We start from the raw sequence: 27,594 nt of genomic DNA on the forward strand, positions 1-27,594 counted from the left end.
AAACCCTTTCTAGTTTCACACCATCCTCCCTACAGCAGGGAGATCAGAATTGCACACTGTATTCCAAAAGTGGCCTCACCGATGTCCTGTACAGCCACAACATGACATCCCAACTCTATTACTCAATGCATTGACCAATGAAGGCAAGCCTACCAAATGTCTTATTTCACTATCCTATCTACCTGTGACTCTACATTCAAGGAACTACGAACCTGCACCAACATTTTCAGTTTGGAAACCCCCAGATGACCCTGGTGGAATTCAGTCAGTATCTGGTGGTGACCTTTGCTCAGGACAGTCACACTTGCTCCAGATAATAAAATGCTGTGCCCTGCTGTGATCTTGTCCCTCCAGGTCCAAAAAGATTTTGATCCTGTTTGTGACAGCCCTTTGGTTTCCCCTGTCACCGCCATCTGTTTCAGTTTTGCCAGGATCAGATCATTCTGTGTCAGCTGTGATTGGAAGTGTGTCCAGATAATTTAAAACCATTACGGACTCTCCCAGAGTCAGTACCATTGGTGGGGTATCTGCCAGTGGGAGGCAGCTCAATGCATCTGCATTCGCTACTTGGGCTCCTGGACAGTGTTCCAACGTGTAATTATACAGACTTAGCATTAGAGCCCAATGCTATTTTCAGCCTGAAGCTATGGGTGACACTGCCTCGTCCTCTTTAAGTAAACTGAGCAGATGTTTATGGTCGTGATTATCACAAATTTTCATCCATAAATGTATTGGTGGAACTTCCTGACTCCAAACTTTTCTTCTCTATCTGGGCATTTTTACAGTCTGCACTGGCCAAAGTCCTGGCTACGTAGTCTATTGGGTGCTCCTCTACACTTGGCCACCTGTGAGCTAATTCTACCCTGATGCCATACGAAGAGGTATCGCATGTCAATGCCAGACCCTACTTGGGATCATAGTGTGCTAACACCTCAGAGTGACAGCTGTTCCTTCACTTCCCTGAAAACTGGGGCTTATCTGTGCAAACATTTCTAAGCCTGGCCCTTCTTTTAGGAGTTGATATAAAGGTGCCAGGATGGATACCAGGTTATGTATGAACTTTCAGTAATAATTCACCAGCCCAAGGAGATGCTTAAGCTCCTGGACAGATATGTTAGCCAGGGCACCTCTGATTGCCCTCACTTTATCTTCCGATGGGTGTAAACTGTTCTTGTTGACTTTGTAACCCAAATAGGTCATTTGGAGGGGGGCCTGGAACACACATTATTCCCTTCTAAGATGTATGTCCGCCAGGGAGAAATGCCTTGGGACCTGACTCAGTTGATAGCCCCTAGACCTTCCTGGAAGATTTCCAAGTATTTAGTCAGGATTTCACTCAGGCAGTCTTTTTCTGATCGAAAAATGTTGAGCCAATTTAGGTGAATTCTCACAACCAATTTCACCCAATGAAACTTGGGCCCGAGCCTTTTACTACGATCAGTGGTAGCTGAACCAGCTGTTTCTCATAGGAGACCGGAACTGAAGTTGTATCCTTAATCTGTAAAGGTTCCCCTCCCCCATAAAGGTTCTCAGTCCAGACACTGTCTTGCATAAAGCTAAGGGGTGGAGTTCAGCGCGAATTTTGTTAAAGACTGGCCCTGCGATCACTGACACACCCACCCTGCTGTGACCTCCATTAGGCCTGGGAGACCATTTAACCAGCAGTTTATTTTACTTTATTTATTGGTTCTGATTTGGATGTTGCTGAGCAATTTAACAGTTCCAAACCAGATGTAGGTGGACTTTCCAGGGTATGAACTCTCATGGATACCAGCCTATGAGGTCTTTTGTTTAATTTAGTTCTAGTGAGGCTCTTTGGCTATCTTGAGTCTGTAGACCAGCAGTGGTTTACTGGCCCTAATTCTGAAAAAAATGTTAATTGTTTGGCTCAGGCTTGGTTTTGTTTGAGGTTTTGCTGTGGGCTGACCAAGAGTCCCTCTGTTCAGGATACGTCCTGAGTGAGGCTGTGCAATTACCTTCACTCAAGTGGTGACCCCCAAGCTCAGTTGGACTGGACAAGGGGGTCCACAGGCATCTGAATACTCTAACTCATAAGCTCTACTTGCTGCATTTTCAATGATAAAGCCATTTGTAGTGCCTTTTTGAAGTCAACTTAGGCTTCAGTTAGTGGGTGGTTTTGCATGTCACATCATTAATCCCACATATCAAATGGTCTTTCAGGATCTCATTAATGGTTAACCCAAAGTCACATGCTTCTGCCAGTCATTCTAATCTAGTCAAAAATCCCAATACGGATTCCCCAGTTCTATAATTTCTGAGTAAAAATGATAGCATCTCAGAGTTAGATGAGTCTTGGGGGGGGGGTCATAATATTCCTTAACTTTGAGAGTCAATTCTTGAAAGGTTTTACTACCTAGTGCCTCAGGGGACGTTAGGCTTCGAATAACAGAAAACGCTGCTGGTCCACAGGCTGTCATGAAAATTATTCGTTGCTTTTTGTCTGCAACAATGTTGTTTGCCTGGAAAATATGACACATTATTTCCACACGCCGGGCCCAGGCTTTGATGGCAGGGTCAATTGAAACAGGCTTTTCAAACAAAGGCCTGATGTAAGAAATCCTTACCCCAATTTGAAGATGACTGTTGCAAGCGAGTTTCTTCAGGATCGTCGTTTACTCCTGTTGTTGCTGAAATAGCTTCACAGAGGCCACTATTCCATCAGCAAACCACCCTTTATTCATACATGAGAAGGTCTTTGACATTAGTACTGCTCTTCAGAGTCAACTTTCAGAACAAGCAGAACCTCTGACACTCTTGCTCTTATCTGTCAGCCAGCACTCCCTAATTGGACCAGATTAACAGTCCCAATCAGGGAACTCATAATCTATGGGGCTCAGCTGGCTGACCTCATTATAATCACTATGGAAATTTGTCACATTTAGGTTGTGGCAGGGTAGATTTAAGGAGGATTTTCCGCCTGGTTCTTTAGTCTAGAACCAGGGAAATAATCTCACAATGAGGGCAGGCTATCCAAAACTGATGTGCAGAGGCATTTCTTCACTCAGGTCAGGTTTTGAAATTGTCGACCCAAGAGGACTGTAGGAGCTCAGTCATTGAGTGGGTTCAAGACATAAATCACCACATTTCTGCAGACTGGCGACATTTTGGGATGGGGATAGCGCAGGGAAATGGCACTGGGGTGGAAGATCAGCCATGAACAGAGATGCCAGCAGCTGGATGGGCTGAATGGCCTATTACTGAAATATGATTTAACTTTGAACGAGGCTCCTTTGGGCAGAAGCCGGCAGCCTCAGTGGCAGTGCCAGGGCTGCAGTGTCCCTGCCAGCCCTGCAGAGGGGGCACACTCAGGCTGAGCGAGGGAACGTCACCTCTTGTCCTGCTGAGGAGCGCAGCAGGCCAGCAGCATGGGTCTGGGTTACTGTTGGGTTCCTATGGGGTTACTGTACAATATACACCAGCCACACGGAGGCTGAGTGCTCAGCAACTAGGCAAGGCCTCACACCACACACTGTGTCACTCCAGGCCGAAAGGAGCTGGGTGAAGGTCCTGAGCACATAGCCTCAGGGCTGGCCAGGGAGGCTTAGGCCTTACCCATCGACCACAAACCCAGAGAGGGGCAAGGTCACTCCTGATCCCTGTCCAGCAACGCTGGGGCCAGACAGAGAGACAGAGCAAGAGAGAGAGAGAGAGAAATGGGGGGGATCAGACAGGGATCCTGCTCCTCATCACTGTCCAGTGATCCCTGGGCTAAAGAGAGAGAGTGAAGGGACAGAATCAGCAAGAGATCCTGCTCCTGATCACTGTCCAGCAACATGGGCCAGACAGAGAGAGAGAGCGAGGGAGAGAGAGAGAAATGGGGGGGATCAGACAGGGATCCTGCTCCTGATCACTGTCCAGTGATCCATGGGCTAGAGAGACAGAGAGTGAAGGGACAGAATCAGCAAGAGATCCTGCTCCTGATCCCTGTCCAGCAATGCTGGGGCCAGACAGAGAGACAGAGCAAGAGAGAGAGAGAGAGAAATGGGGGGGATCAGACAGGGATCCTGCTCCTGATCACTGTCCAGTGATCCCTGGGCTAAAGAGAGAGAGTGAAGGGACAGAATCAGCAAGAGATCCTGCTCCTGATCCCTGTCCAGCAACACGGGCCAGACAGAGAGAGAGAGCGAGGGAGAGAGAGAGAAATGGGGGGGATCAGACAGGGATCCTGCTCCTGATCACTGTCCAGTGATCCATGGGCTAGAGAGAGAGAGAGTGAAGGGACAGAATCAGCAAGAGATCCTGCTCCTGATCCCTGTCCAGCAATGCTGGGGCCAGACAGAGAGACAGAGCAAGAGAGAGAGAGAGAGAAATGGGGGGGATCAGACAGGGATCCTGCTCCTGATCACTGTCCAGTGATCCCTGGGCTAAAGAGAGAGAGTGAAGGGACAGAATCAGCAAGAGATCCTGCTCCTGATCCCTGTCCAGCAACACGGGCCAGACAGAGAGAGAGAGCGAGGGAGAGAGAGAGAAATGGGGGGGATCAGACAGGGATCCTGCTCCTGATCACTGTCCAGTGATCCTTGGGCTAGAGAGAGAGAGAGAGAGAGTGTGAAGGGACAGAATCAGCAAGAGATCCTGCTCCTGATCCCTGTCCAGCAACGCTCGGGCCAGACAGAGAGACAGAGCAAGAGAGAGAGAGAGAGAAATGGGGGGGATCAGACAGGGATCCTGCTCCCGATCACTGTCCACTGATCCCTGGGCTAGAAAGAGAGAAAGAGAGAGTGAAGGGACAGAATCAGCTCGAGATCCTGCTCCTGATCCCTGTCCAGCCACACTGGGGCCAGACAGAGAGAGAGAGCGAGGGAGAGAGAGAGAGAGCGAGATGAGGGAGATCAGCCAGGGATCCTTCTCCCGATCACTGTACAGTGATCCCTGGGCTAGAAAGAGAGAAAGAGAGAGTGAAGGGACAGAATCAGCTCGAGATCCTGCTCCTGATCCCTGTCCAGCCACACTGGGGCCAGACAGAGAGAGAGAGCGAGGGAGAGAGAGAGAGAGCGAGATGAGGGAGATCAGCCAGGGATCCTTCTCCCGATCACTGTACAGTGATCCCTGGGCTAGAAAGAGAGAGAGAGAGAGAGAGTGAAGGGACAGAATCAGCTCGAGATCCTGCTCCTGATCCCTGTCCAGCAACGCTGGGGCTGGACAGAGAGACAGAGCGAGGGAGAAAGATAGAGAGAGAGAGAGAAATGGGGGAGATCAGCCAGGGATCCTGCTCCTGATCACTGTCCAGTGATCCCTGGGCTAGAAAGAGAGAGTGAAGGGACAGAATCAGCTCAAGATCCTGCTCCTGATCCCTGTCCAGCCATGCTGGGGCCAGACAGAGAGAGAGAGCGAGGGAGAAAGATAGAGAGAGAGAGAGAAATGGGGGAGATCAGCCAGGGATCCTGCTCCCGATCACTATCCAGCAATACCGGGGTCAGTTAGAGAGATAGAGAGAGAGATAGAGAAGTGGAGGGAATTCAGACAGGGATCCCGCCCCTGATCACTGTCCAGCAACACTGAGGTCAGACAGAGAGGGAGAGACAGGGATGTCAGCCATGGATCCTGCTCCCGGTCACTGTCCTGTGATCCCTGGGTTAGAGAGGGAGAAGGAGAGGGGAAATCCACCAGGACTCCAGCTGTATCCTTAAAGTACCCGAAGAATACTGGCTAAGCCTAGGATGACATTCTGCTGTAACACTAGTTTTAGAAATTTGCCTGTTCGCACTCTCTGAGCTTCCTGACCTTTACTGGAGAAGCCTGTGGAAACGTGAAAATGATCACCCTCATTTGATTGTTAATTGTGTTTGGGGTAGCTCAAGTTTCTGAGTTTGCTGGTTTGGGTTCTGCAGTTGAGCACTGACAGAATACTGCACAGCCTTTACATGAGATGTTAAACCAAGATCTCATCTGTCCCTCACCTGGATCTCAAAGATACTCTTAAAGAAGAATAGTGGCAATTTCCTTGTGTCCTGGCCAATATTAATCCCTGAATTAACATCCCAAAAATTGATGATTTATTATTGTTACTGTATTGTTTGTGAGACTTTATTTAGCTCAAATTAATAAGGTATTTTCCTCCTTTACAACAGTGACATTGACCACACTTCAAAAGTACCTCCTTGGATCCAGAATATTTTCAGATGTCCTGTGGGTGTGACAGGCAGTTATATAAATGCAGGTTGGTGTAATTTTCTATGGTCCAGAATTCATTCCAAAATCTGTCCCCTATTATTGATTGAGCTGTTGGTTCCACCCTGCGTTCCTTTGTTGAACTGAGTCAGTGCAGGATTCTGGGCTGCAATGAGCACAAGTGCCAGGAGCACTCTCATAGTTTCACAGCCCGGCACCAATCAGAGCCCAGCAATGGCTCAGCCTGGCATTGAGTTCAGGTCAGAGGGAATGTTCCAGTCAGTGCCCGGGCATATCAAGAGAGATGGTAGGAGAGAGGGATAATGAGGGAAAGGGTAAAAATGTGGCAGAGATATAGAGAAAAACAAAAAAAAGAGGGATGAGGATGGGAAATTTCTGGAGTAAGTGACAAAGATGATCGATGAATGTAGCGCAGAGGATGTTGTCTACATGGACTTCAGAAAGGCCTTTGACAAGGTCCCTCATGGCAGGCTGACAATGAAGGTAAAGTCACATGGGATCAGAGGTGAGCTTGCAAGATGGATAAAAATCTGGCTTCATCATAGAAGACAGAGGGTGGCAATGGAAGGGTGCATTTCTGAATGGAGGGCTGAGACTAGTGGCGTTCCTCAGGGATCAGTGTTGGGACCTTTGCTATTTGAATTACATATAAATGATTTGGAGGAGAATGTAACTGGTCCAATTAGTAATTTTGCTGACGACACAAGGGTTGGTGGAATTGTGGATAGCGATGAGGACTGTCAAAGGATACAGCAGGATATAGATCGGCTGGTGTCTTGGACAGAGAGATGGCAAATGGAGTTTAATCCGGAAAAATGTGAGGGAATGCATTTTGGAAGGTCTATTCTTGACAGAAAATAAACAGTAAATGGCAGAAATAGTAGGAACTGCCGATGCTGGACAATCTGAGATAACGCGATGTGAAGTTTGATGAACACAGCAGGTCAAGCAGCATCAGAGGAGCAGGAAAGTTTGACGTTTTGGGTCGGGACCCTTCATCAGAAATGGGGGAGGGGAAGGGGGCCCTGAAATAAATAGGGAGACGGGGGAGGCGGATAGAAGATGGATAAAGGAGAAGGTAGGGTGAGAGGAGACAGACTGGTCAAAGAGGCGGGGTTAGAGCCAGTGAAGGTGAAGGCCAGTGGGGAGTTAGGGAGGGGATAGGTCAGTCCAGGGAGGACAGACAGGTCAAGGGTGTGGGATGAGGTTAGTAGGTAGATGGGGGTGCGGCTTGGGGTGGGAGGAAGGGATGGGTGAGAGGAAGAACAGGTTAGGGAGGCAGAGGCAGGTTGGACTGGTTTTGGGATGCAGTGGGTGGAGGGGAAGAGCTGGGCTGGTTGTGTGGTGCAATGGGGGGAGGAGACGAACTGGGCTGGTTTTGGGATGCGGTGGGGGAAGGGGAGATTTTGAAGCTGGTGAAGTCCACATTGATACCATTGGGCTGCAGGGTTCCCGAGCAAATATGAGATGCTGTTCCTGCATCTTTTGGGTGGCATCGTTGTGGCACTGCAGGAGACCCAGGATGGACATGTCGTCCGAGGAGTGGAGGGGTGAATTGAAATGGTTTGTGACTGGGAGGTGTAGTTTGTTGCAAACTAATACATGAATAGGACGGGATAGAGGGAGACAGTCCCCAGAAGGGTAGGGGGTTTTAGTTGTGATGGGCAGCACACTGGTGCAGGCTTGGAGGGCCTGTTCTTCTTTGTTCTATGTTTATCCTTGCCAGGGTGTTAGGTAATCTAGCCCATCAAGAGAAAGAGATAAGAAGAGAGGTAAGACATTGAGTGAGTGATAGTATAGAATCAACTTGCGCTTTTATGGCATTGTCAATGCATCAACAATTAAAAGTTGACATTGAGCCACACAAGGAAATATGTAAGATTACAGGGTTTGTCAAAAACTTGTTGTAAAGTGAGGTATGGGAGAGAGAGGGGGAGTTGAGACCAGGCAGTGAAGGAACAGACTCTGGTTGTGGAGAGATTGACATAGGGAATGTGCAAGAGGAAGACCACAGCTGGATCTCATGGTGATTCTGTCCCAGGTTTGATCCATGATTCTGTCCCGGGTGTAATCTATGATTCTATGCCAGGATTGATCCGTGATTCTGTCCCGGGTATAATCTGTGATTCCGTCCGAGGATTGATCCGTGATTCTGTCCCGGGTGTAATCTGTGATTCTGTCCAAAGATTGATCCGTGATTCTGTCCCGGGTTTAATCCGTGATTCTGTCCCGGGTCTGATCCTTGATTCTGTCCCGGGTGTAATCCTTGATTCTGTCCCAGGTTTAATCTGTGATTCTGTCCTGGGTGTGATCCGTGATTTTGTCCCAGGTTTAATCTGTGATTCTGTCCCGGGTGTGATCCGTGATTCTGTCCCGGGTGTAATCCTTGATTCTGTCCCAGGTTTAATCTGTGATTCTGTCCCGGGTGTAATCCTTGTTTCTGTCCCAGGTTTAATCTGTGATTCTGTCCCAGGTTTAATCTGTGATTCTGTCCTGGGTGTGATCCGTGATTCTGTCCCAGGTTTAATCCGTGATTCTGTCCCAGGTTTAATCCGTGATTCTGTCCCGGGTCTGATCCTTGATTCTGTCCTGGGTGTAATCCATGATTCTGTCCCAGGTTTAATCTGTGATTCTGTCCCGGGTGTGATCCGTGATTCTGTCCCAGGTTTAATCCGTGATTCTGTCCTGGGTGTGATCCGTGATTCTGTCCCAGGTTTAATCCGTGATTCTGTCCCGGGTCTGATCCTTGATTCTGTCCTGGGTGTAATCCATGATTCTGTCCCAGGTTTAATCTGTGATTCTGTCCCGGGTGTGATCCGTGATTCTGTCCCAGGTTTAATCCGTGATTCTGTCCCGGGTGTAAACCGTGATTCTGTCCCAGGTTTAATCTGTGATTCTGTCCCGGGTGTGATCCGTGATTCTGTCCCAGGTTTAATCTGTGATTCTGTCCCGGGTCTGATCCTTGATTCTGTCCCGGGTGTAATCCTTGATTCTGTCCCAGGTTTAATCCGTGATTCTGTCCCGGGTCTGATCCTTGATTCTGTCCCAGGTTTAATCTGTGATTCTGTCCCGGGTCTGATCCTTGATTCTGTCCCGGGTGTAATCCTTGATTCTGTCCCAGGTTTAATCTGTGATTCTGTCCCGGGTGTAATCCATGATTCTGTCCCTGGTTTAATCTGTGATTCTGTCCCGGGTGTGATCCGTGATTCTGTCCCAGGTTTAATCCGTGATTCTGTCCCGGGTTTAATCTGTGATTCTGTCCCGGGTGTAATCCATGATTCTGTCCCTGGTTTAATCTGTGATTCTGTCCCGGGTGTGATCCGTGATTCTGTCCCAGGTTTAATCCGTGATTCTGTCCCGGGTTTAATCTGTGATTCTGTCCCGGGTGTGATCCGTGATTCTGTCCCGGGTTTAATCTGTGATTCTGTCCCGGGTCTGATCCTTGATTCTGTCCCGGGTGTAGTCTGTCTCTGCGGTTCAACACACTTTTCCCAGAGTGTTCCGGGATAGCCACCACATGGTGTCTCTGTTCCCCGTCCTACTCTTTCCTCAATCTAACGGGAAAGTTGGAGTTTGAGTGAAGTGGGGCCACTGAGAGTGGCGGAGGCTGTTGAACAGGCTGAAGGTGTGTCCCAGGCTGGACCGAGAGCTGCAGTGAGTGGCTCTGCAGGAGCTGGGGAGCAGAGAGGGAGAGGGAGAGGCGGCCCGAGCTCACGGTGTGCTCCGTCTTGCTGCAGGTCCCGGGATGAGAGCGGACGGGCAGCGGCTGCAGTGAGCGGCCGGGCCGGGCCGGAGCATGCTGTCCGGGGAGGGGGCTAGCAACCTCTCCCGGCAAAGCCTCCACTTCCCTGCGGGCTTACTCATCAGCTCCCCGAAAAGGCGAGTCCCCAAGCTGGGCAGGAAACACAGTAACGGATCGGTGCTGTAAGTATCAGGAACATTTACAGTTCATATCTGGAGCAGGGAGAGAGGGTGTGGACAATCCAGGCTTGGGAATGGGGCGAATGGGGGATATGCCAGTGTAATATCTACACAGAGGTGGCATGCAATTGTTTGCAGAAAGGGGGCAAGGAACGCACAAAGTGTTTGTTACAAACTGTTAGTGTTGTTGTTTGGAATGGACTGTGGGAGTATGAGTGGGTGAGGGAATGCAGACTTCAAGATCCAGCCCCATGCCCTGTTGATGAGGATTGGTCACGTTGATGTTGGGAGCTTCCCATCAGCCGACACCATGACCGATTGATGTGGACAGGACCGGGGCGAGAGACGTACGCAAGGAGTAAGCCCCTCAGCCCTTGAGGTACATTTCAGTGGGCAATAAGGTCATGGCTAATCTGATTCCTCCACATTTCCACCTGTAACTGCTGACCCTCCCCCTTTAGCTTATCAAGAGTCTGCCCACCCAGTCTTAAAAATATCCAAGGACTCCATGTCCATCATCTTATCAAGAAAAGAGTTCCAGAGACTCCCCAGCCTTTGTGAGAAAAACATTTTCCTCATCTTCGCCTTAAATAAACAACCCTTTATCTTTGGAGTGTGTCCTCTCATTCTGGAGGAGGGAGATTCTGTCACATTGCCCGTTTATGCTAAACACTGGGCCTTGCTCAGAGTGGAGCCCTGATTTTCCTTTAGTGTTCAAATAAATTGGAGCTAGGGATTTCTGCAAACTGTGATTCCAGCATCAGCCTGTCCTGTGAGTTCGAGGCAGAGCTGTGAACCAGGCAAGAGGCCAAGGCTGTGTCACAGACTGGCACTCAGATCTTAGCTGGTACACTCTGACCAAAGCACTGAGGCTAATGATTAACCAGCAGCCAGGCTGCACTCATTCTTCCTCTCACTCTCGCTTAGTTGAGTTGGTTGAGAGATTTGGCAAGGGGGAGACTCAGGGACTTGTAAGGCCGTCTGTATTTTATTTCTAAAGTTATTCATCGTGATGTTAACCGTGGAGTTTGTGTTTAAGATATAGCCAGAATTGTGTATATGGTTGGGTTTATATCACTGACAAGACATCTCCAATTCCGCTTGAAAAGGTGGTCGTGAGCTCCTGCCTTGAACTGCTGCAGTCCACGTGCTGTGGGTTGATCCACAATGCCCTTAGGAAGAGAATTTTAGCATTTTGACCTAGAAACACTGAAGGAATAGTGATATATTTTCCAAGTCAGGATAGTGAATGTCTTGGAGACGATAGTTCTCCCTGCTGTCCCTGTGCTACAGGTTGATACAGGTTATGGGTTTGGAAGGTTTGTTCAGAGTTGCCTTGGTGAGTTACTGTTGTGCATTTCAGTGATAAGCTACAGAGATAGTTAGTCACGGATTGCTGTTAATGTGGTCTACATGAACTTCCAAACAACATTTGAGATTGTGCTATGGAAAAGACAGGTGAGGAAAATGATAGCTCATGGAGTAGAAGGCTCAGCAACAATATTGACACAATTAGTGGAGTGACAAAATGGATACTTTTCAGGCTTGAGGAAGGTGTGTGTTGAAGGCCCCCAGAGCTCACTGTTTGGAGCTTTGCTTTTTTGGCGATATATTATTAATTCAGTTCTTGGTGTATGGGGCAGAAATTCAAAATTAATGGGTAATAAGAAACTTGGAAGCATTGTAAATTGTAAGGAAGACAATATAGATCTTTCAAAACGACATGGCTAAGTTAATGGAATGGATGGACAGGTGGCAGGTGAAGCTCAGTACAAGGAAAGCTGACGAGGTGCAGGAGCAGGGGTGTATATAATCAAAGGTAGCACAGTGAGGTTAGCCGAGTGGTTAATATAGCATGGGGTACACTGGGCTTTATTAACAGGGGCTCAGAGAGTAGGAAGACTATGTTGGAGGGGTAAAAGGGCATTGTAGAGAGTGCACAAGGGATTTATGAGAATAGTTCCAGGAATGAGGAATTTCAGTCATCAAGATAAACTGGAGAAGTTGGGACTGTTTTATTTGGAGGAGTCTGAGAGAAGATCGGATTCATTATCATGTGATTTGGACAGAGTAACCTGGAAGAAAATGTTCCCACTTGTGAAAAAATTGAAAATGAGAAGGCACAGATATAAAGTAATTCATAAAAGATGCAAAAATGATCTGAGGAAAATGTTTTTCATGCAGCAAGTCAATAGTGTTTGGAATGCACAGCCTGAGAGCGTGGTGGAGATTGTCTCGATTGAAACTTTCAAAATGGAATGAGATGGTTGTATGAAAAGTAACAGTGGGAAGGGTTATGGGAAGAAGGCTGGAAAATGGCACATGGTGGGATGCTCATTTTGGGGGGCTGGCACCGGCCTGATGGCTGCCCTTATATACACAAATCAGTCTGTGACCTAGTAGATCATACACACTGCTGTTACTGTGTATCGCTGGTAGAGGAAGTGAATGTTGAAGGTTGTGGGTGTGGTGCCAATCAAGCAGTTGCTTTTGTCCTGGATGGTGTCTAGCTTCTTGAGTGTTGTTAGAGCTGCACCCATCTAAGCAAATGGGGAATATTCCGTTACACTCCTGACTTGTGCCGTATGGATGATCGACAGTCTTTGGGAGTCAGGAGTTGAATTACTTGCTGCAAGATTCCCAGTTTGTTGTAACCACTTTGTTTATATGGTTAGTCTTGTTGAGTTTCGGGTCAATGGTAACCCTCACTATTGGATGTTTTGAATGATTTAGCTATGAATATATGAGGTATAGTTAGTAAGTTTGATGACATCAAAATATGTGGTGCAGTGAAGAAGGTTAGCTCAAAGTACAATAGGACCTTGATCGGATGCGCCAATGGGCTGAGGAGTGGCAGATGGAAATTAACTTAGATAAATGTGAGGTGTTGCGTTTTGGTAAGGCAAACCAGGGTAAGACTTAGACAATAATCAGTAGAGCCCTGGGGAATGTTGCTGAACTAAGAGACCTAGGGGTGCAGCTTCATAGTTCCTTGAAAGTGGAATACCAGGTAGATAGGATTGTGAAGAAGGCATTTGATATGCTTCCCTTCATTGGTCAGTGCATTGAGTACAGGAGTTTGGATGTGATATTGTGGCTGCACAGCACATTGGTTAGGCCACGTTTGGTGTACTGCTTTCAATTCTGGTCTCAAACACGGGAACAATAGCAGAAGTTGCTGGAAATGCTCAGCAGGTCTGGCAGCATCTGTGAAGAAAAAGATCAGAGTTAATACTTCTGGTCCGGTGACCCTTTTTGTCGGTGGACAAGAAGAAAGATTGGAACAGAAATCCTGTCGGAGAGAGGAACAGAACTTCTTTAAAGTGGGGATGCTTAGAAGAGATGTGGCAGTGAGTTAAATACTAAATAAAAACTTGAAGAACTGCGGAAACTGTAAACCAGGAACAAAAGCAGAAGTTGCTGGAAATGCTTACGCAGGCCTAGATGCATCTGTGAAGGAAAAAATCAGAGTTGACGTTTTGGATCTGGAGGGTCACCTTCTGTTTTTGTTCAGGTCTGGTCTCCCTCCTGTCGGAAAGACGTTGTGAAAATTGAAAGGGTTCGGAAAAGATTTCCAAGGCTGTTGCCAGGATTGGAAGGTTTGAGCTACAGGGTGAGGCTGAATAGGTTGTGACCTTTTTTCCTTGTAGCTTCAGAGGCTGAGGGACGACTTTATAAAGGTTTATAAAATCATGAGCAGCATGGATAAGGTGATGAGCCAAGGTCCTTTCCCCAGGGTTGGGGAATCGAAAACTAGAGGGCGTAGATTTAAGGTGTGAGGAGAAAGACTTAAAGGGAACCTAAGGGCTAATTTTTTTTTACACAGAGAGTGGTGCATGTATGGAATGAGCTGCCAGAGGAAAAGTGGAGGCTGCTGCAATTACAACATTTAAAAGGCATCTGGATAGGTACATGAATAAGAAGGGTTTAGAGAGACATAGCCCAAATGCTGACAAATGGAACCAGGTCAGATTGGGATGTCTGGGTGGTGCAGATGAACTGCAGGCTGTGTTTCCCTGCTGTACAGCTCTGTGATGATAATGGCAGATTCAGTGATGTGACAGCATTGAATGTCCAGGGGCATTCTTGTTGGAGAATGGCTCTCTCTTGTTGGAGATGGCCATTACCTGCATTTGTAGGGCATGAATATTACTTCCCACTTGTCAGTGCAAGCCTGGATCTTGTACAGATCTTGCCGTATTTGAGCGCGGACTGCTTCAGTATCTGAGGAGTTGCAAATGGTGCTGAACATTGTGCAATCATCGGTGAACATCCCCAATTCTGACCTTATGATGGAGGGAAGGTCATTAATGAAGCAGCTGAAAGTTACTGGATACTACCCTGAGGGATTCCTCCAGAGGTGTCTTGCCCTCCACCCTCCTGTTTTGCTAGGGCTCCTTGATGCCACACTTAGTCAAATCTTGCCTTGATGTCAAGGACGATGACTCTTACCTTCCTGCTGGAATTCAGCTCCTTTGTTCATGTTTGAACTGGGACTGTAAAGAGGTCAGGAGCCCAATGGTCCTGATGAACTGATCATCAATGAGCAGGTTATAACTGAGTAAGTGCCACTTGTTAACACTGTCAGTGACCCCTTCCATTAGTTTAATGATGATCGAGAGTAAACCGATGGCCAGGTAATTCACTGAATTAGATTTTGAGTACAGGACATACCTGGACAATTGTCTACATTGTCTGGTAGACACCAGTGCTGTAACTGTGCTGGAACAGCTTGGCTAGGGGAGCAGCAAGTTCTGGAATATTAATGCCAAAATGTTGCCAGGGCTCATAGCTTTTGAAGTATCCAGCGCATCCAGCTGTTTCTTGATCTCACATGGAATGAATTGAATTGGCTTAAGACTGGTATCTGCGATGTTGGGGACGTCTGGAAGAGGCCAAGATGGACTTGGCGCATGGTTGAAGATCGCTGTGAAAGGGTTCAACCATGGGATTTTTTTTGACTGATATGCTGATCTCCCCCATCATTGAGGATGGGGATATTTGTGGAGCTGCATCCTCCAGTGAGCTGTATAATTGTCCACCACCATTCCCAACTGAATATGCCAGGACTGCACAGCTTAGATCTGATTTAGTGATTGTGGGATCACTTAGCTCTGTCTATCACCTGCTGTTTCTTCTGTTTAGCAAGTAGTCCTGTTTGGTAGCTTCATTTGACACCTTGTCTTCAGGTATGCCTGGCACTTCTCCTGGCATGCCCTCTTGAACTCTCCATTGAGCCAGGGTTAATCCCCCAGGCTGACCGTTATAGGAGATACAGGCATGTGCTATGCCATGAGATTATAGGCTCTTATTGAAGGCCTGAACAATTAACAGAAGTGAAAGATAACAATTTGGGAGGCAAGAAAGCAATATGAAATCAAACTGTCAAGGAGCATAAAATAGACCAGTAAAACACGTTGCAATTATTGTTGGGGAAGGTAGAAAGCTGGGATGGAAATGGGACCATTAAAGGACAGATAGGATAACTCAACAGAAAGATGGCAGAAAATTTAATAATTATTTTGCTTTAGTATTTACTGGAGATTTAGAATAGAGAGAAATGACACTGAGTGATGTAATGTTTTGTGACATAATTACATTTAAAGTGAAAAAGGGATGTATTGAAATGTACAGAATGGTTAGTTCACTTGTTTCAATTCCGAAAGCAGCTATTGACAGGAAAGGGCAGTTATTTAGAAAGGCAGACAGTTCTCATGGATCAGTGCTGGGACTACTGTCCACAATTTACGCTGACCATTTGGATTTTGGAATCAGAAACACAGTTTCCACATTTGTGGAAATCACAAAGTTAGAGACATAGAAATGCAGAAAGTAGGACCGGAAGTAGGCCATTCGGCCCATAAAGCCTGCTCTGCCATTCAATTTGATCTTGACCAATCAACCAACTCTAAAGTCTGTTCCTGCTTTTCCCCCATATTCATTGATCCCTTTAGCCCAACTACTATATCCGTTTCCTTCTTGAAATCATAGTGTTTTGGCTTTGACTACTCAGATGAGAGAGCTGGTGGTTGTGATCTGTTTGGATTTCCAGAAGGCCTTTGACAAGGTGCTGCAGAGGAGGCTGATAAATAAGATAAGAGCCCATGGTGTTAGGTGCAAGGTACTAGCATGGATAGAGGATTGGCTGGCTGACTGGCAGAAAGTAGAGAGTGGGAATAAATGGGTCTTTTTCAGGATGGAAGCCAGTGACTAATGGAGCTCCTTAGGGGTCAGTGTTGGGACCACAACTATTCACATTATACATTAATGACCTGGATGAAGGAACTGAGGACATTGTTGCTAAGTTTATAGACGACACAAAGATGGGTAGAGGGATAGGTAATGTTGAGGAAGTGGGGAGGCTGCAGAAGTTCTTGGACAGGCCAGGGGAATGGGCAACAAAGTGATAGATGGAACACAATGTGGGAAAGTGTGAGGTAATGCACTTTGGTAGGAAGAGTGGAGGTGCAGACTATTTTCAAAATGGAGAAAGGCTTCAGAAATCCGAAGCACAAACGGATTTAGGAATCCTAATTCAGCATTCTCTTAAGGTAAACCTGCAGGTTCAGTTGGAATTTAGGAAGGCAAATGCAATGTTAGCATTTACTTAGAGAGGGAGGGCTGGAAAACATGAACAGCGATAATGCTGATGCTGCATAAGGCTCTGATCAGACCACATTTGGAATATTGTCAGCAGTTTTGCATCCTGTATCTAAGAAAGGATGTGCTGGTGTTGGAAGGCGTCCAGAGGAGGTTTACAAGAATGATCCCAGGGATGAAGGGCTTGTCATATGAGGAGCATTTGAGGATTCTGGCTTTGTACTCAATGGCGTTTTCAAGGGTGAGGGGGATCTCATTCAAACTTACGGAATACTGCGAGGCCTGGATAGAGTGGAGGTGGAGAAGATGTTTCCACTAGTAGGAGAGACTAGGACCTGAGAGCACAGCCTCTGAATGAAGGGACAACCTTTAGAACTGAGATGAGGGTTTTTTTTCAGCCAGGGAGTGGTGAATCTGGAACTCATAACCACAGAGGGCTGTGTAGGCCAAGTCATTGAGTGTAACTAAGACAGAGATAGATAAGTTCTTGATTGGTAAGGGGATCAAAGGTTTAGGGAGAAGGCAGGAGAATGGAGTTGAGAAACATATCAGCCATTATCGAATAGTAGAGCAGACTCAATGGGCCAAACAGCCTAATTCTGCTGTTATATCTTATGGTGTTATAGTCTTTCTGTGGTAGTAAATTTCACAAACTCACCACTCTAGCTGAAGAAATTCCTTCTCTCAATCCTATATGGTTTACCCCTTACCCTTAAACTATAATCCCTGGTTCTGGACTTCCCCACCATTGGGAACAGCCTTCCTGTCTCTAACTTGTCTCGTCCTGTTAGAAGTTGGGGAGGTTAGCCAATACTAAAGTGGATAGCAACAAGTGATAGGCGGACATAATAAATTTATAGAATGGGAAATAATTGGCAAATGGTGCTTATCACAGATAAATGTGAGGTCATACATTTTGTTCAGAGAAGGAGGTCATTTTTTACTGGGAAGGAGGAATCCAGGAACAAGAGGATCCGGAATGAAAATTCATTAATTCCTAAATGTTCTGCCAAGGTTTAGTGAGGCAAAAAGTTGGAGCAAACCATGCTCTAGACTACAATTCAGAAGGAATAGAATTGAAAATTAGGAAAGTGGTGCAAAACCTGCGATATCAAAATGAAAACTGGAAATGCTGGAAATATTCAGCAGGCTGTGGCAGCATTTGTAGAGAAAGAACGAGAGGCGATCTGATTGACAAGATTTGGAAGGCCTTATCAGGGAGTCTAAAATATGGGAGCAAAATCATTTTAGACTGAGCTGGGGAGGAATTTCTTCACTCTAAGGCCTGAGTGTATTTGGAATTCTCCATTCTAGAGGACTGGAAGTTCCATTATTGAATATATTTAAGGCTGGGATCACCTGATTTCACGTTTATTGAGAGACATAGAAAGAGGGTGGGAAATTGGATTGAAACCCAAGATCAGCCACAAACATGCTGAATGGTGGAGAGGACTGGAAGAGCTGGATGGTCCATTCCTGCTCCTGTTCCTTGTGTTTACTTAGCTTGCTGGTTGTGCCACACAACATGATGGCGCTGAGACAGATGGTGAAGGAATGTACTAGATGGCAAGATCTACCCGATCTCAATCTGTAACCTCATGGCCCGGCATACTTAGCCATTACCATCAACCGAGAATGTTGGTGGGGGGAGTAGGGGAACAAATCATCAAATCATGCATTACAGAAGAGGCCCTTCAGCCTGTCAAGTGTCTACCACCAAAGACTAAATTTACACTTATCTCACTTTTCAGCCATTATCCCATTGCCCTGAATGTTATGCCATTATGAGTGCTGCTCCATTACTTTTTAACGGTTGTGATCCTGCCTCAAGTACCCTCCCAAGTAGTGATTTCCAGACCATCCCCACCACCCTTAATTACCTCCTATAACCTTATGCACCTCTATCAGGTCCTCCCTCAACACTCTCTGCTCCGAAGAAAACCTGAGCTTATCCAGCCTCTCTTCATTGTCTGAGATTAATCAGTTCAGTAATGTCCTGGTGAATCTCCTCTGCACCCCCTCCAGTGCAATCACATCCTGTGGTCTAACCAAAATCCTTTACAGATCCAACATAACCTCCTTGCTGTTATAATCTCTGTCATGACTGATGAATTGAAGTATCTTGTCTGTCTTTTTAACTGCCCTATTAACCTGTCCTGCTACTCTCAGGGATCTATGGACAAGCTCCCCCAGATCCCTCTGTTCTTCTGAGCTTCCTGCCAACATTGAGCATTTCCTTGCCTAGTTACTACTTCCAAAACACTTCCACTCACATTTATCAGAATTAAATTGCATCTGCCACTGATTTACTGATCTGACCAATCTGTTTATATCCTCCTGTGTCAACCTAGTGAAGCTATCAGACAGGATTACTTGCAGCCATCTTCAGCACCAAGTGCTAGACAGATTCAGTGGATCAGATCTAAGGTCCGCCAGCCTGACAACATTGCAGCAACGGTACTGAAGACTCATGTTCCACAACTTGCCGTGTCCCTAGTCATGTTGTTCCAGTGCAGCTACAAGACTGGCATGAACCCGACAATATGGAAAATTGCCCAGTTATGTACTGTCAAAAAAAAGAACAGCACAAATCTGTACCAGTCAGTTATTATCTCTCAGCCTGTTCTCAATCATCAGCAAAATGACAGGAGTGTCATCAACAGTGATGTCAAGAGGCACTTGCTCAGCAGTAACCTGCTCACTGACATTCAGTTTGGGTTCTTTACAGTCTTTAGCAGTGTTTCACTGACAATTCAACAACACTCAAGTCATTTGACACCATCCAGAACAAAGCAGTGTGCTTGACTGATGTCCCAACTAACACTTCAAATGTTCACTTATTTCATCCCAACAGGAGGTGAAGGCTGAGTGGTATTATCACTGGACCCTGATAATGTTCTGGGGATGTGGGTTCAAATCCTACCCTCGGAACATCTGTAGTTAGGAGTCCAGTGATGATCATGAAACTGTTGCTGATTTGTCAGGAAAATCCCATGTGGTTCACTTGTATCCTTTGGGGAAGGAAGCTGCTGTCCTTAACTGGTGTGGCATACACATGACTCCAGACCTACAGCAATGTGGTTGACACTTAACTGACCTATGGGTTAGTTCCCACACATCATCCTGACTTGGAAATACTGTTGAGTCAAAACCCTGAAACTCCTTCCTGAGCAACACTGTGGTGCAAGAAGGCAGCTCACCACCACAAGGGTAGGTTGGAGTGGACAGTAAATGGTGGCCCACTGAGTGAAGCCCACATCCTGTGAACAGATTTAAAGAAAAAGACATGACCTGTACTGCATAGTTCCCAAACTGAGGACAGGCTGTGTTTTTCTGTACTTTGTACGCCTCTGTCAGGGCCTGATAGAGTCATAGAGATATGCAGCACAGAAACAGACCCTTCAGTCCAACTTGTCCATGTTGACCAGATATACTAAATTAATCGGGTCTCATTTGCTAGCATTTAGCCTATATCCCTGTAAACCCTTCTATTCATAGACCCATTCAGGTGCCTTTTAAATGTTGTAATTGCACCAACCTCCAGCACTTCCTCTTATTTGAATTGATTTATTATTTTCACATCAACCAAAATACAGTGAAAAGTGTTGCTTTCGTGTGCTTTCAAGGCAAATTATATATTACATGAGTACATCAGGGTAATAGAACAAAATGCAGAATATGGTGTTACAGCTACAGAGAAGATGCAGAGAAAGATCAGCTCTAATGTATGAGAGATATGTTCTTAAGTCTGATAATAATGAGGAAGAAACTGTTCTTTAATCTGTTTGTATGTGTATGCAAACTTTTATATCTTCTGCCAGATGGAAGAGGATGGAGGAAGTATAATCGGGTTGGGAGGGGGTCTTTGATTATGTTGGCTGCTTTCCCGAGGCAATGGGGAGTATGGATGAAATCAATGATTGGAAGGCTGGCTTGTGTGGTGGACTAGGCTGTGTTCACAACTCTTTTTAATTTCAGCGAATTGGAACAGCTTTTCTTAGTCGGCCTTACCTAAACGTGATATAATTTTGTACAGTTCTATGAAATCTTCCCAAATTCTCCTTTGCTCTAAGGAAAATAACTGTTTTCCATCCTTATCTTATAGCTCATTCATGGAATCATTTTAATAAGGCAGAACAGCCACAATATTCTAGTTGTTCAGGAGCAGGGGAAGGATAATACTCTCACCAGTCTGATAGAACAGTTTTTCCGCCGCCTTCGCCTCCACGCCTACTTCTTCAACCGGGAACCTAACCCTCCCTCCACTGACCCCTTCACCCGCTTCCAACACAAATCCTCCTCCTGGACACCACCCCCAGGCCTCCTACCTTCCCTCGACCTCTTCATCTCTAACTGCCGTCGAGACATTAACCGCCTCAACCTCTCCACCCCTCTCACCCACTCCAACCTCTCCCCCGCAGAACGGGCAGCCCTCCGCTCCCTCCGCTCCAACCCCAACCTCACCATCAAACCCGCAGACAAGGGTGGCGCAGTGGTAGTATGGCGCACTGACCTCTACATCGCCGAGGCCAGACGCCAACTCTCCGACACCACCTCCTACCGCCCCCTCGATCATGACCCCGCACCCGAGCACCAAACCATCATCTCCAACACCATTCATGACCTCATCACCTCAGGGGACCTCCCACCCACAGCCTCCAACCTCATTGTTCCCCAACCCTGCACGGCGTGTTTCTATCTCCTTCCCAAAATCCACAAACCTGCCTGCCCTGGTCGACCCATCGTCTCAGTCTGCTCCTGCGTCACCGAACTCATCTCCACCTATCTGGACTCCATTTTTCCCCTTTGGTCCAGGAACTCCCTACCTACGTCCGTGACACCATCCACGCCCTCCACCTCCTCCAGGACTTCCAATTCCTTGGCCCCCAACACCTCATTTTCACCATGGACGTCCAGTCCCTATACACCTGCATTCCGCATGGAGATGGCCTCAAGGCCCTCCGCTTCTTCCTGTCCCGCAGGCCCGACCAGTCCCCCTCCACCGACACCCTCATCTGCCTAGCCAAACTCGTCCTCACCCTCAACAACTTCTCTTTCGATTCCTCCCACTTCTTACAGACTAAGGGGGTGGCTATGGGCACCCGCATGGGCCCCAGCTATGCCTGCCCCTTTGTAGGTTACGTGGAATAGTCCCTCTTCCGCACCTACACAGGCCCCAAACCCCACCTCTTCCTCCGTTACATTGACGACTGTATCGGCGCTGCCTCTTGCTCCCCAGAGGAGCTCGAACAGTTCATCCACTTCGCCAACACCTTCCACCCCAACCTTCAGTTCACCTGGGCCATCTCCAGCACATCCCTCACCTTCCTGGATCTCTCAGTCTCCATCTCAGGCAACCAGCTTGTAACTGATGTCCATTTCAAGCCCACCAACTCCCACAGCTACCCAGAATACACCTCCTCCCACCCACCCTCCTGCAAAAATTCCATCCCCTATTCCCAATTCCTCCGCCTCCGCCACATCTGCTCCCACGATGAGGCATTCCACTCCCGCACATCCCAGATGCCCAGGTTCTTCAAGGACCGCAACTTTCCCCCCACAGTGGTCGAGAACGCCCTTGACCGCGTCTCCCGCATTTCCCGCAACACATCCCTCACACCCCGCCCCCACCACAACCGCCCTAAGAGGATCCCCCTCGTTTTCACACACCACCCTACCAACCTCCGGATACAACGCATCATCCTCCGACACTTCCGCCATTTACAATCCGACCCCACCACCCAAGACATTTTTCCATCCCCACCCCTGTCTGCTTTCCGGAGAGACCACTCTCTCCGTGACTCCCTTGTTCACTCCGCACTGCCCTCCAACCCCACCACACCCGGCACCTTCCCCTGCAACCGCAGGAAATGCTACACTTGCCCCCACACCTCCTCCCTCACCTCCATCCCAGGCCCCAAGATGACTTTCCACATTAAGCAGAGGTTCACCTGCACATCTGCCAATGTGGTATACTGCATCCACTGTACCCGGTGTGGCTTCCTCTATATGGGGGAAACCAAGCGGAGGCTTGGGGACTGCTTTGCAGAACACCTCTGCTCGGTTCGCAATAAACAACTGCACCTCCCAGTCGCAAACCATTTCCATTTCCCCTCCCATTCTTTAGATGACATGTTCATCATGGGTCTCCTGCAGTGCCACAATGATGCCACCCGAAGGTTGCAGGAACAGCAACTCATATTCTGCCTGGGAACCCTGCAGCCTAATGGTATCAATGTGGACTCCACCAGCTTCAAAATCTCCCCTTCCCCCACCACATCCCAAAACCAGCCCAGTTCGTCCCCTCCCCCCATTGCACCACACAACCAGCCCAGCTCTTTCCCTCCACCCACTGCATCCCAAAACCAGTCCAACCTGTATCTGCCTCCCTAACCTGTTCTTCCTCTCACCCATCCCTTCCTCCCACCCCAAGCTGCACCTCCATCTCCTACCTACCAACCTCATAACCACCTCCTTGACCTGTCCGTCTTCCCTGGACTGACCTATCCCCTCCCTACCTCCCCACCTATACTCTCCTCTCCACCTATCTTCTTTTCTCTCCATCTTCGGTCCGCCTCCCCCTCTCTCCCTATTTATTCCAGAACCCTCACCCTATCCCCCTCTCTGATGAAGGGTCTAGGCCTGAAACGTCAGCTTTTGTGCTCCTGAGATGCTGCTGGGCCTGCTGTGTTCATCCAGCCTCACATTTCATTATCTTGAATTCAGACTTGTATTTGCTTGCAGAACGTATTAGCACAGATATACACCACCTCTCACCACAGTTTCGGTAATTATCTCGTTAAATGTGATCAAGTGAAACTTAAATCTCTAGCCTTCCCCCCGTATATAACTAACTGCACTTGATATGCCACTAACAGCTGTGACCTAACCAGAGCTTTATAGAGGTTCACAATAACTTTTTGTCTTCAATATTTCTATTAATGAATTCCAAGATCCCATAAACTTTGCTTCTTGCCATTCAGTATGTACTGTCACCTTCAAGGATCTATGTGTATCAACGCTTACGTTCCTTTCTCCCTGTACACCCTACAAAAGTCTTTCTTACCTCATCCCATTCCTTCTGCCAAATTTCATCACCTCGCACTGCTCTGTATTGAATTCCATTTGCCATTTGTCTGGTGATTCTGTACTATCATGCCCTGTTGTAACTGGTTATTTTTAGCTTCCTGCCAGTGCATTGCTAAGTTCAGTATCAATGGCACGTTTTGAGTTTTTGCCCTGGATTTCAATATCCAAATCATTTCATATTTTCCGAGGAGAGCAGTGCTCCAAGCCCTGACATTTGGGGAGCACCACCGAGTGGCTTTGCCCAGTCTGAACAGCAACTATTTACCATGACTCACTGCTTTCTGACCTTAAGCTAATATTTTATCCAAGCCGACACAGACAACCCTAAACCATGATCCTCAATTTTATTAACCAGATAATTTAATTAATTTTTGTTTTCTGGAGATTGACTATATTAAGCCCTGAAGTATTAGTCCAGTCACATATCTGTGATGGTAACATCCCCTCATCCCTATTTTGGCTCTTTCCAAAAATATACTCTCCTTTGTTTAATATATATGTGTTCTTCTGATGTGACCATTACAGGCAAGGCCAGCATTTACTGCTCAGCCTTAGTTAGTATTGAGAAGATGCTGTGAGACCCCCTTCTTGAATTGCTGCGGTGTAACTGCAGCCACAGATATTTCTTGGCTCAGTGGTTAGTACAGCTGCCTCACTGCTCTAGGGACCCAGGTTCCATTCCACCCTCGGGCGACTTCCTGTGTGGAGTTTGCACATTCTCCCCATGTCTGCGTGGGTTTCCTCCAGATGTTCTGGTTTCCTCCCAAGGTCCACGGATTTAGGTGGATTGACCTTGCTAATTGCCCATAGTGTCCAGGGATATGCAGGCTAGCTGGGATAGCCATGGGACTTCCAGGGCTACAGGGATAGAGTAGGAGGTGGGTCAGGGTAAGATGCTGTTCAGGAGTTCAGTGCAGATTCAATGGGCCAAAATGTCTGCTTCCACACTAGGCATTTTATGCTTCTGTCTGTAGTGGTTTGCTTGAACTAAGTGTTCCATTTGGCCATTTCAGAGGTCAGTTAAGGGTCAACCACAGTGCTCTGGGTCTGGAGTCATATGCAGGCATACGAAGGGGGTGAGTGAGACAGATGGGTTTTTATAACGACATTGTCATTTTTGCTGTCATACTGGTATGTTTATTCCAAAGTTATTAATTAGTTGGATATAAATTCCCTGGGCTATTATGGTGCGATTTGAGCTTGTCTGTCTTACATGTGAGCCCAGCTGTCAGGATTATTAATTGATTAATATCACAGCCCTATTGCCTTTCACTGCTCTGAAGTTGCCAGCTCTTGCTGGGGTTTGGGTCCAATCTCTCCTGAAATTGCAGAAATGACAGGAAAATAAGCAGGTTATTCAACCATGAAATCCACACTAGTCTGCTTTAGACTGTGCTGGTGCCATGGGCTCTGGACAAAGGATGAGGACTGGGAATTCTGGCCTATTTCATGTGACTTGGGTAGTGTTTTTTTATCCCTACTGTCACTGCCCTACCCCTCCCACGGTGGAAAGGTTACACCTGGGCTCTGTCTGCACTGTGTGCCTCCCCCACAGCCGGCAGTGCACTTACTCCAGATTGGCTCTCTCAATCCTTCGTGATACTGCACGTGTGCGCGTGTACGCATGTGCACATGTGGAGTGGAGTATGACTAGTGTCCCTGGAGCTGTCTCTTGAGGGAGCAGGAGAGCAGGATCTGAAAGTTAATGTCTCCTTTATATCTCCTGGCCTCACTGTCCTATTTGTTTGCTAATGTTTAACTTGTTGCATAACAAGTTCAGGTGAATGTTTGTGTTGTGGTTTGCCTTGTTACGTCATTCACATGAGACACGTTACAGCGTACTTGGGCTGTACCCGGGAACCAGCTAAGCAATGCTCAGCCATTCACACACTCCCATGTAAGACTCGCTCGCTTCTCAATTATCTGCCTCACTGACTGGAGCCAAACCAACAAGTGCAGACCGGGAGGGACATGTTTGAGCTGGTCACTCACAAAACCAAATTACACCTGGCGTCCTGGTAAGATTCGAGATTCTTTTGTTGCACTGCTCGCTCAGTGATCACTTGTCTGTTGACATTCAGACTAGATTGAGCTGAAGAGATGGTGTGCCATTTACACAGGTACCATGACTATACAGTGAAGAAAATGGCCTTGAATGATACCTGTTGTTCCTAATGTCTTGTGTCCTTCCTCCTTTGCTCCTGTGTACTCGATCAGATTTCTCTGTTTTACTTTGTGCTTGTCTTCAATTCTTTTCTCCCAACTCCCTCTATCTCATTCTGTCTCTCCTGTTCCTAAACTGGATGGATCAACTTGGTTCTGTGTGAATTATAGAAAGGTAAATGCAGTCATGTGGGCAGACTGATACCCCATTCCATTGTTAGAAGATTGTATTGATTGGGTTGGCAGTACCTCATACTTTTCTGAGACTGATATATTGAAGGGGTACTGGCAAGTGTCATTTAAAAATGCATATTCTTTATTGTCATGTGAATTCAGTATGAAATACAGTTAAAAGTGTGCATCATTGCTCATACACAAGTGCCTTTCTCATTAACTTCGAATAAAAATAAAAAGGGGTGACTTAGAGACCAGCTTTCCTTCTCTGCTGCTACAGTGTACCCCTGCCAGTGTCCCGCTCGGGACTACCCCGGCTCATGCCATGCTGCAGAGAGTGTGTCACTCTCTGGACGAGCCCAGCCCATGCCATGCTGCAGTGTGTCCCTCTAGGGGCTACCCCAGCCGATGCCATGCTGCAGAGAGAGTGTCCCTCTCCGGGCTACACCATCCCATGCCATGCTGCTGCCAGAGTTCTACTCCACACGGCATCTGAAGACACTGCCAAGCCCGGAGCCCATTGAAGCCGCCTCCTGCTGACAACCTGTCTTCAGCAGAGAAGTTTGAGGGAAGGAAAAAGAGAAAAAGAAAAATGCACTCGAAGAGGCACAGAAGCCCAAACAGTGCCTACTCTGCTGCCTGCCATCCTGGAGTTAGCATTAAAGGCTAAAGAACTTTTCACTGTTGGGCTATACTGATCTGCAGTGGTGCCGTTTGGATTAAGGGATGCCCCAGCTACATTGTGTTTGACTGCCCCGTCTCTATCAGGTTGGTTTTAACAGGGTGTTGTGAGAAAGTGGTGACGCTGGCCATTGTGGGGCTTAGCAGATTTTCAACCCCGGCCTGGTGTGTGTGGGCAAGCTCAATGGGCATTACAGCAGCAGGTGGTGAGTGGGGCAGAACGAAAAATTGGGAGCAAACTGGGTGGACGGAGGGGAATTGAGAATCTGTGAGCGAGGGAATGGAAAGAGTGAGTTAAAGGGCAGAAGTAAAATTGTGGGATGGGGTAAGGAACTATGGTTTTGGGGAGGCTTCCCAATTGGGAAGAATAAGGTGGGTGGGGGTAGAAGGTGGGGAGGGAAAAGGAGGAAGCCTGAGGAGAGGGAAAGGGAGAAAGGGAATCTTAGGCAGGAAAAGGGCAGTGATGATCTGAGCAAGCCAAAGGTTGAGGTAGTGGAAGAGAAGGATGGGGAGGAAGGGAGAGGGGAGGGAGTTTGCAGTATTGGCTGGGTGACCAATCTGGCTGGAAAAAAATCACTTCGCAATCTGAACCAGTTCTGGCCTCATTTATTCCTACTGCTGCTCGCTCACTCAATCGATCTTGTTCTGAGTTCTGACAGGTTCCACCAAGTGAACCCTCAGTTTTAAAAAAAGCCCGTTCCTCATAACCTCATTGGAGCTCTGTCTTCTTAGTCAGGACGTGCTGATCTCTGGCAGGTATCCCACTCACCTACACTTAAGAACAAGTTGCGAGCAGAACCTGTGAGAAGGTGC

At 47.3% G+C, this 27,594-nt stretch overlaps 1 protein-coding gene across 2 annotated transcripts in view; it reads left to right on the forward strand.

Annotated features, from left to right (window-relative positions):
• Positions 1-9,692: 9,692 nt before the first annotated feature.
• The window catches only part of radil2a (Ras association and DIL domains 2a), an 83,674-nt gene continuing 65,772 nt past the window's right edge, over positions 9,693-27,594 (forward strand). The window contains exon 1 of one of the 2 annotated variants that reach the window (XM_048555438.2): positions 9,693-10,077. In XM_048555438.2, coding sequence (XP_048411395.2) covers positions 9,950-10,077 — 128 coding nt within the window. In that variant the 5' untranslated portion in view covers positions 9,693-9,949. Of the gene's footprint in view, positions 10,078-25,622; positions 25,782-27,594 lie in introns of those variants that run through there. The other variant, XM_048555441.2, reaches the window with a different exon arrangement.

This window comes from Stegostoma tigrinum, chromosome 22, assembly GCF_030684315.1.
Source record: "Stegostoma tigrinum isolate sSteTig4 chromosome 22, sSteTig4.hap1, whole genome shotgun sequence".
Lineage (NCBI taxonomy): Eukaryota > Metazoa > Chordata > Chondrichthyes > Orectolobiformes > Stegostomatidae > Stegostoma > Stegostoma tigrinum.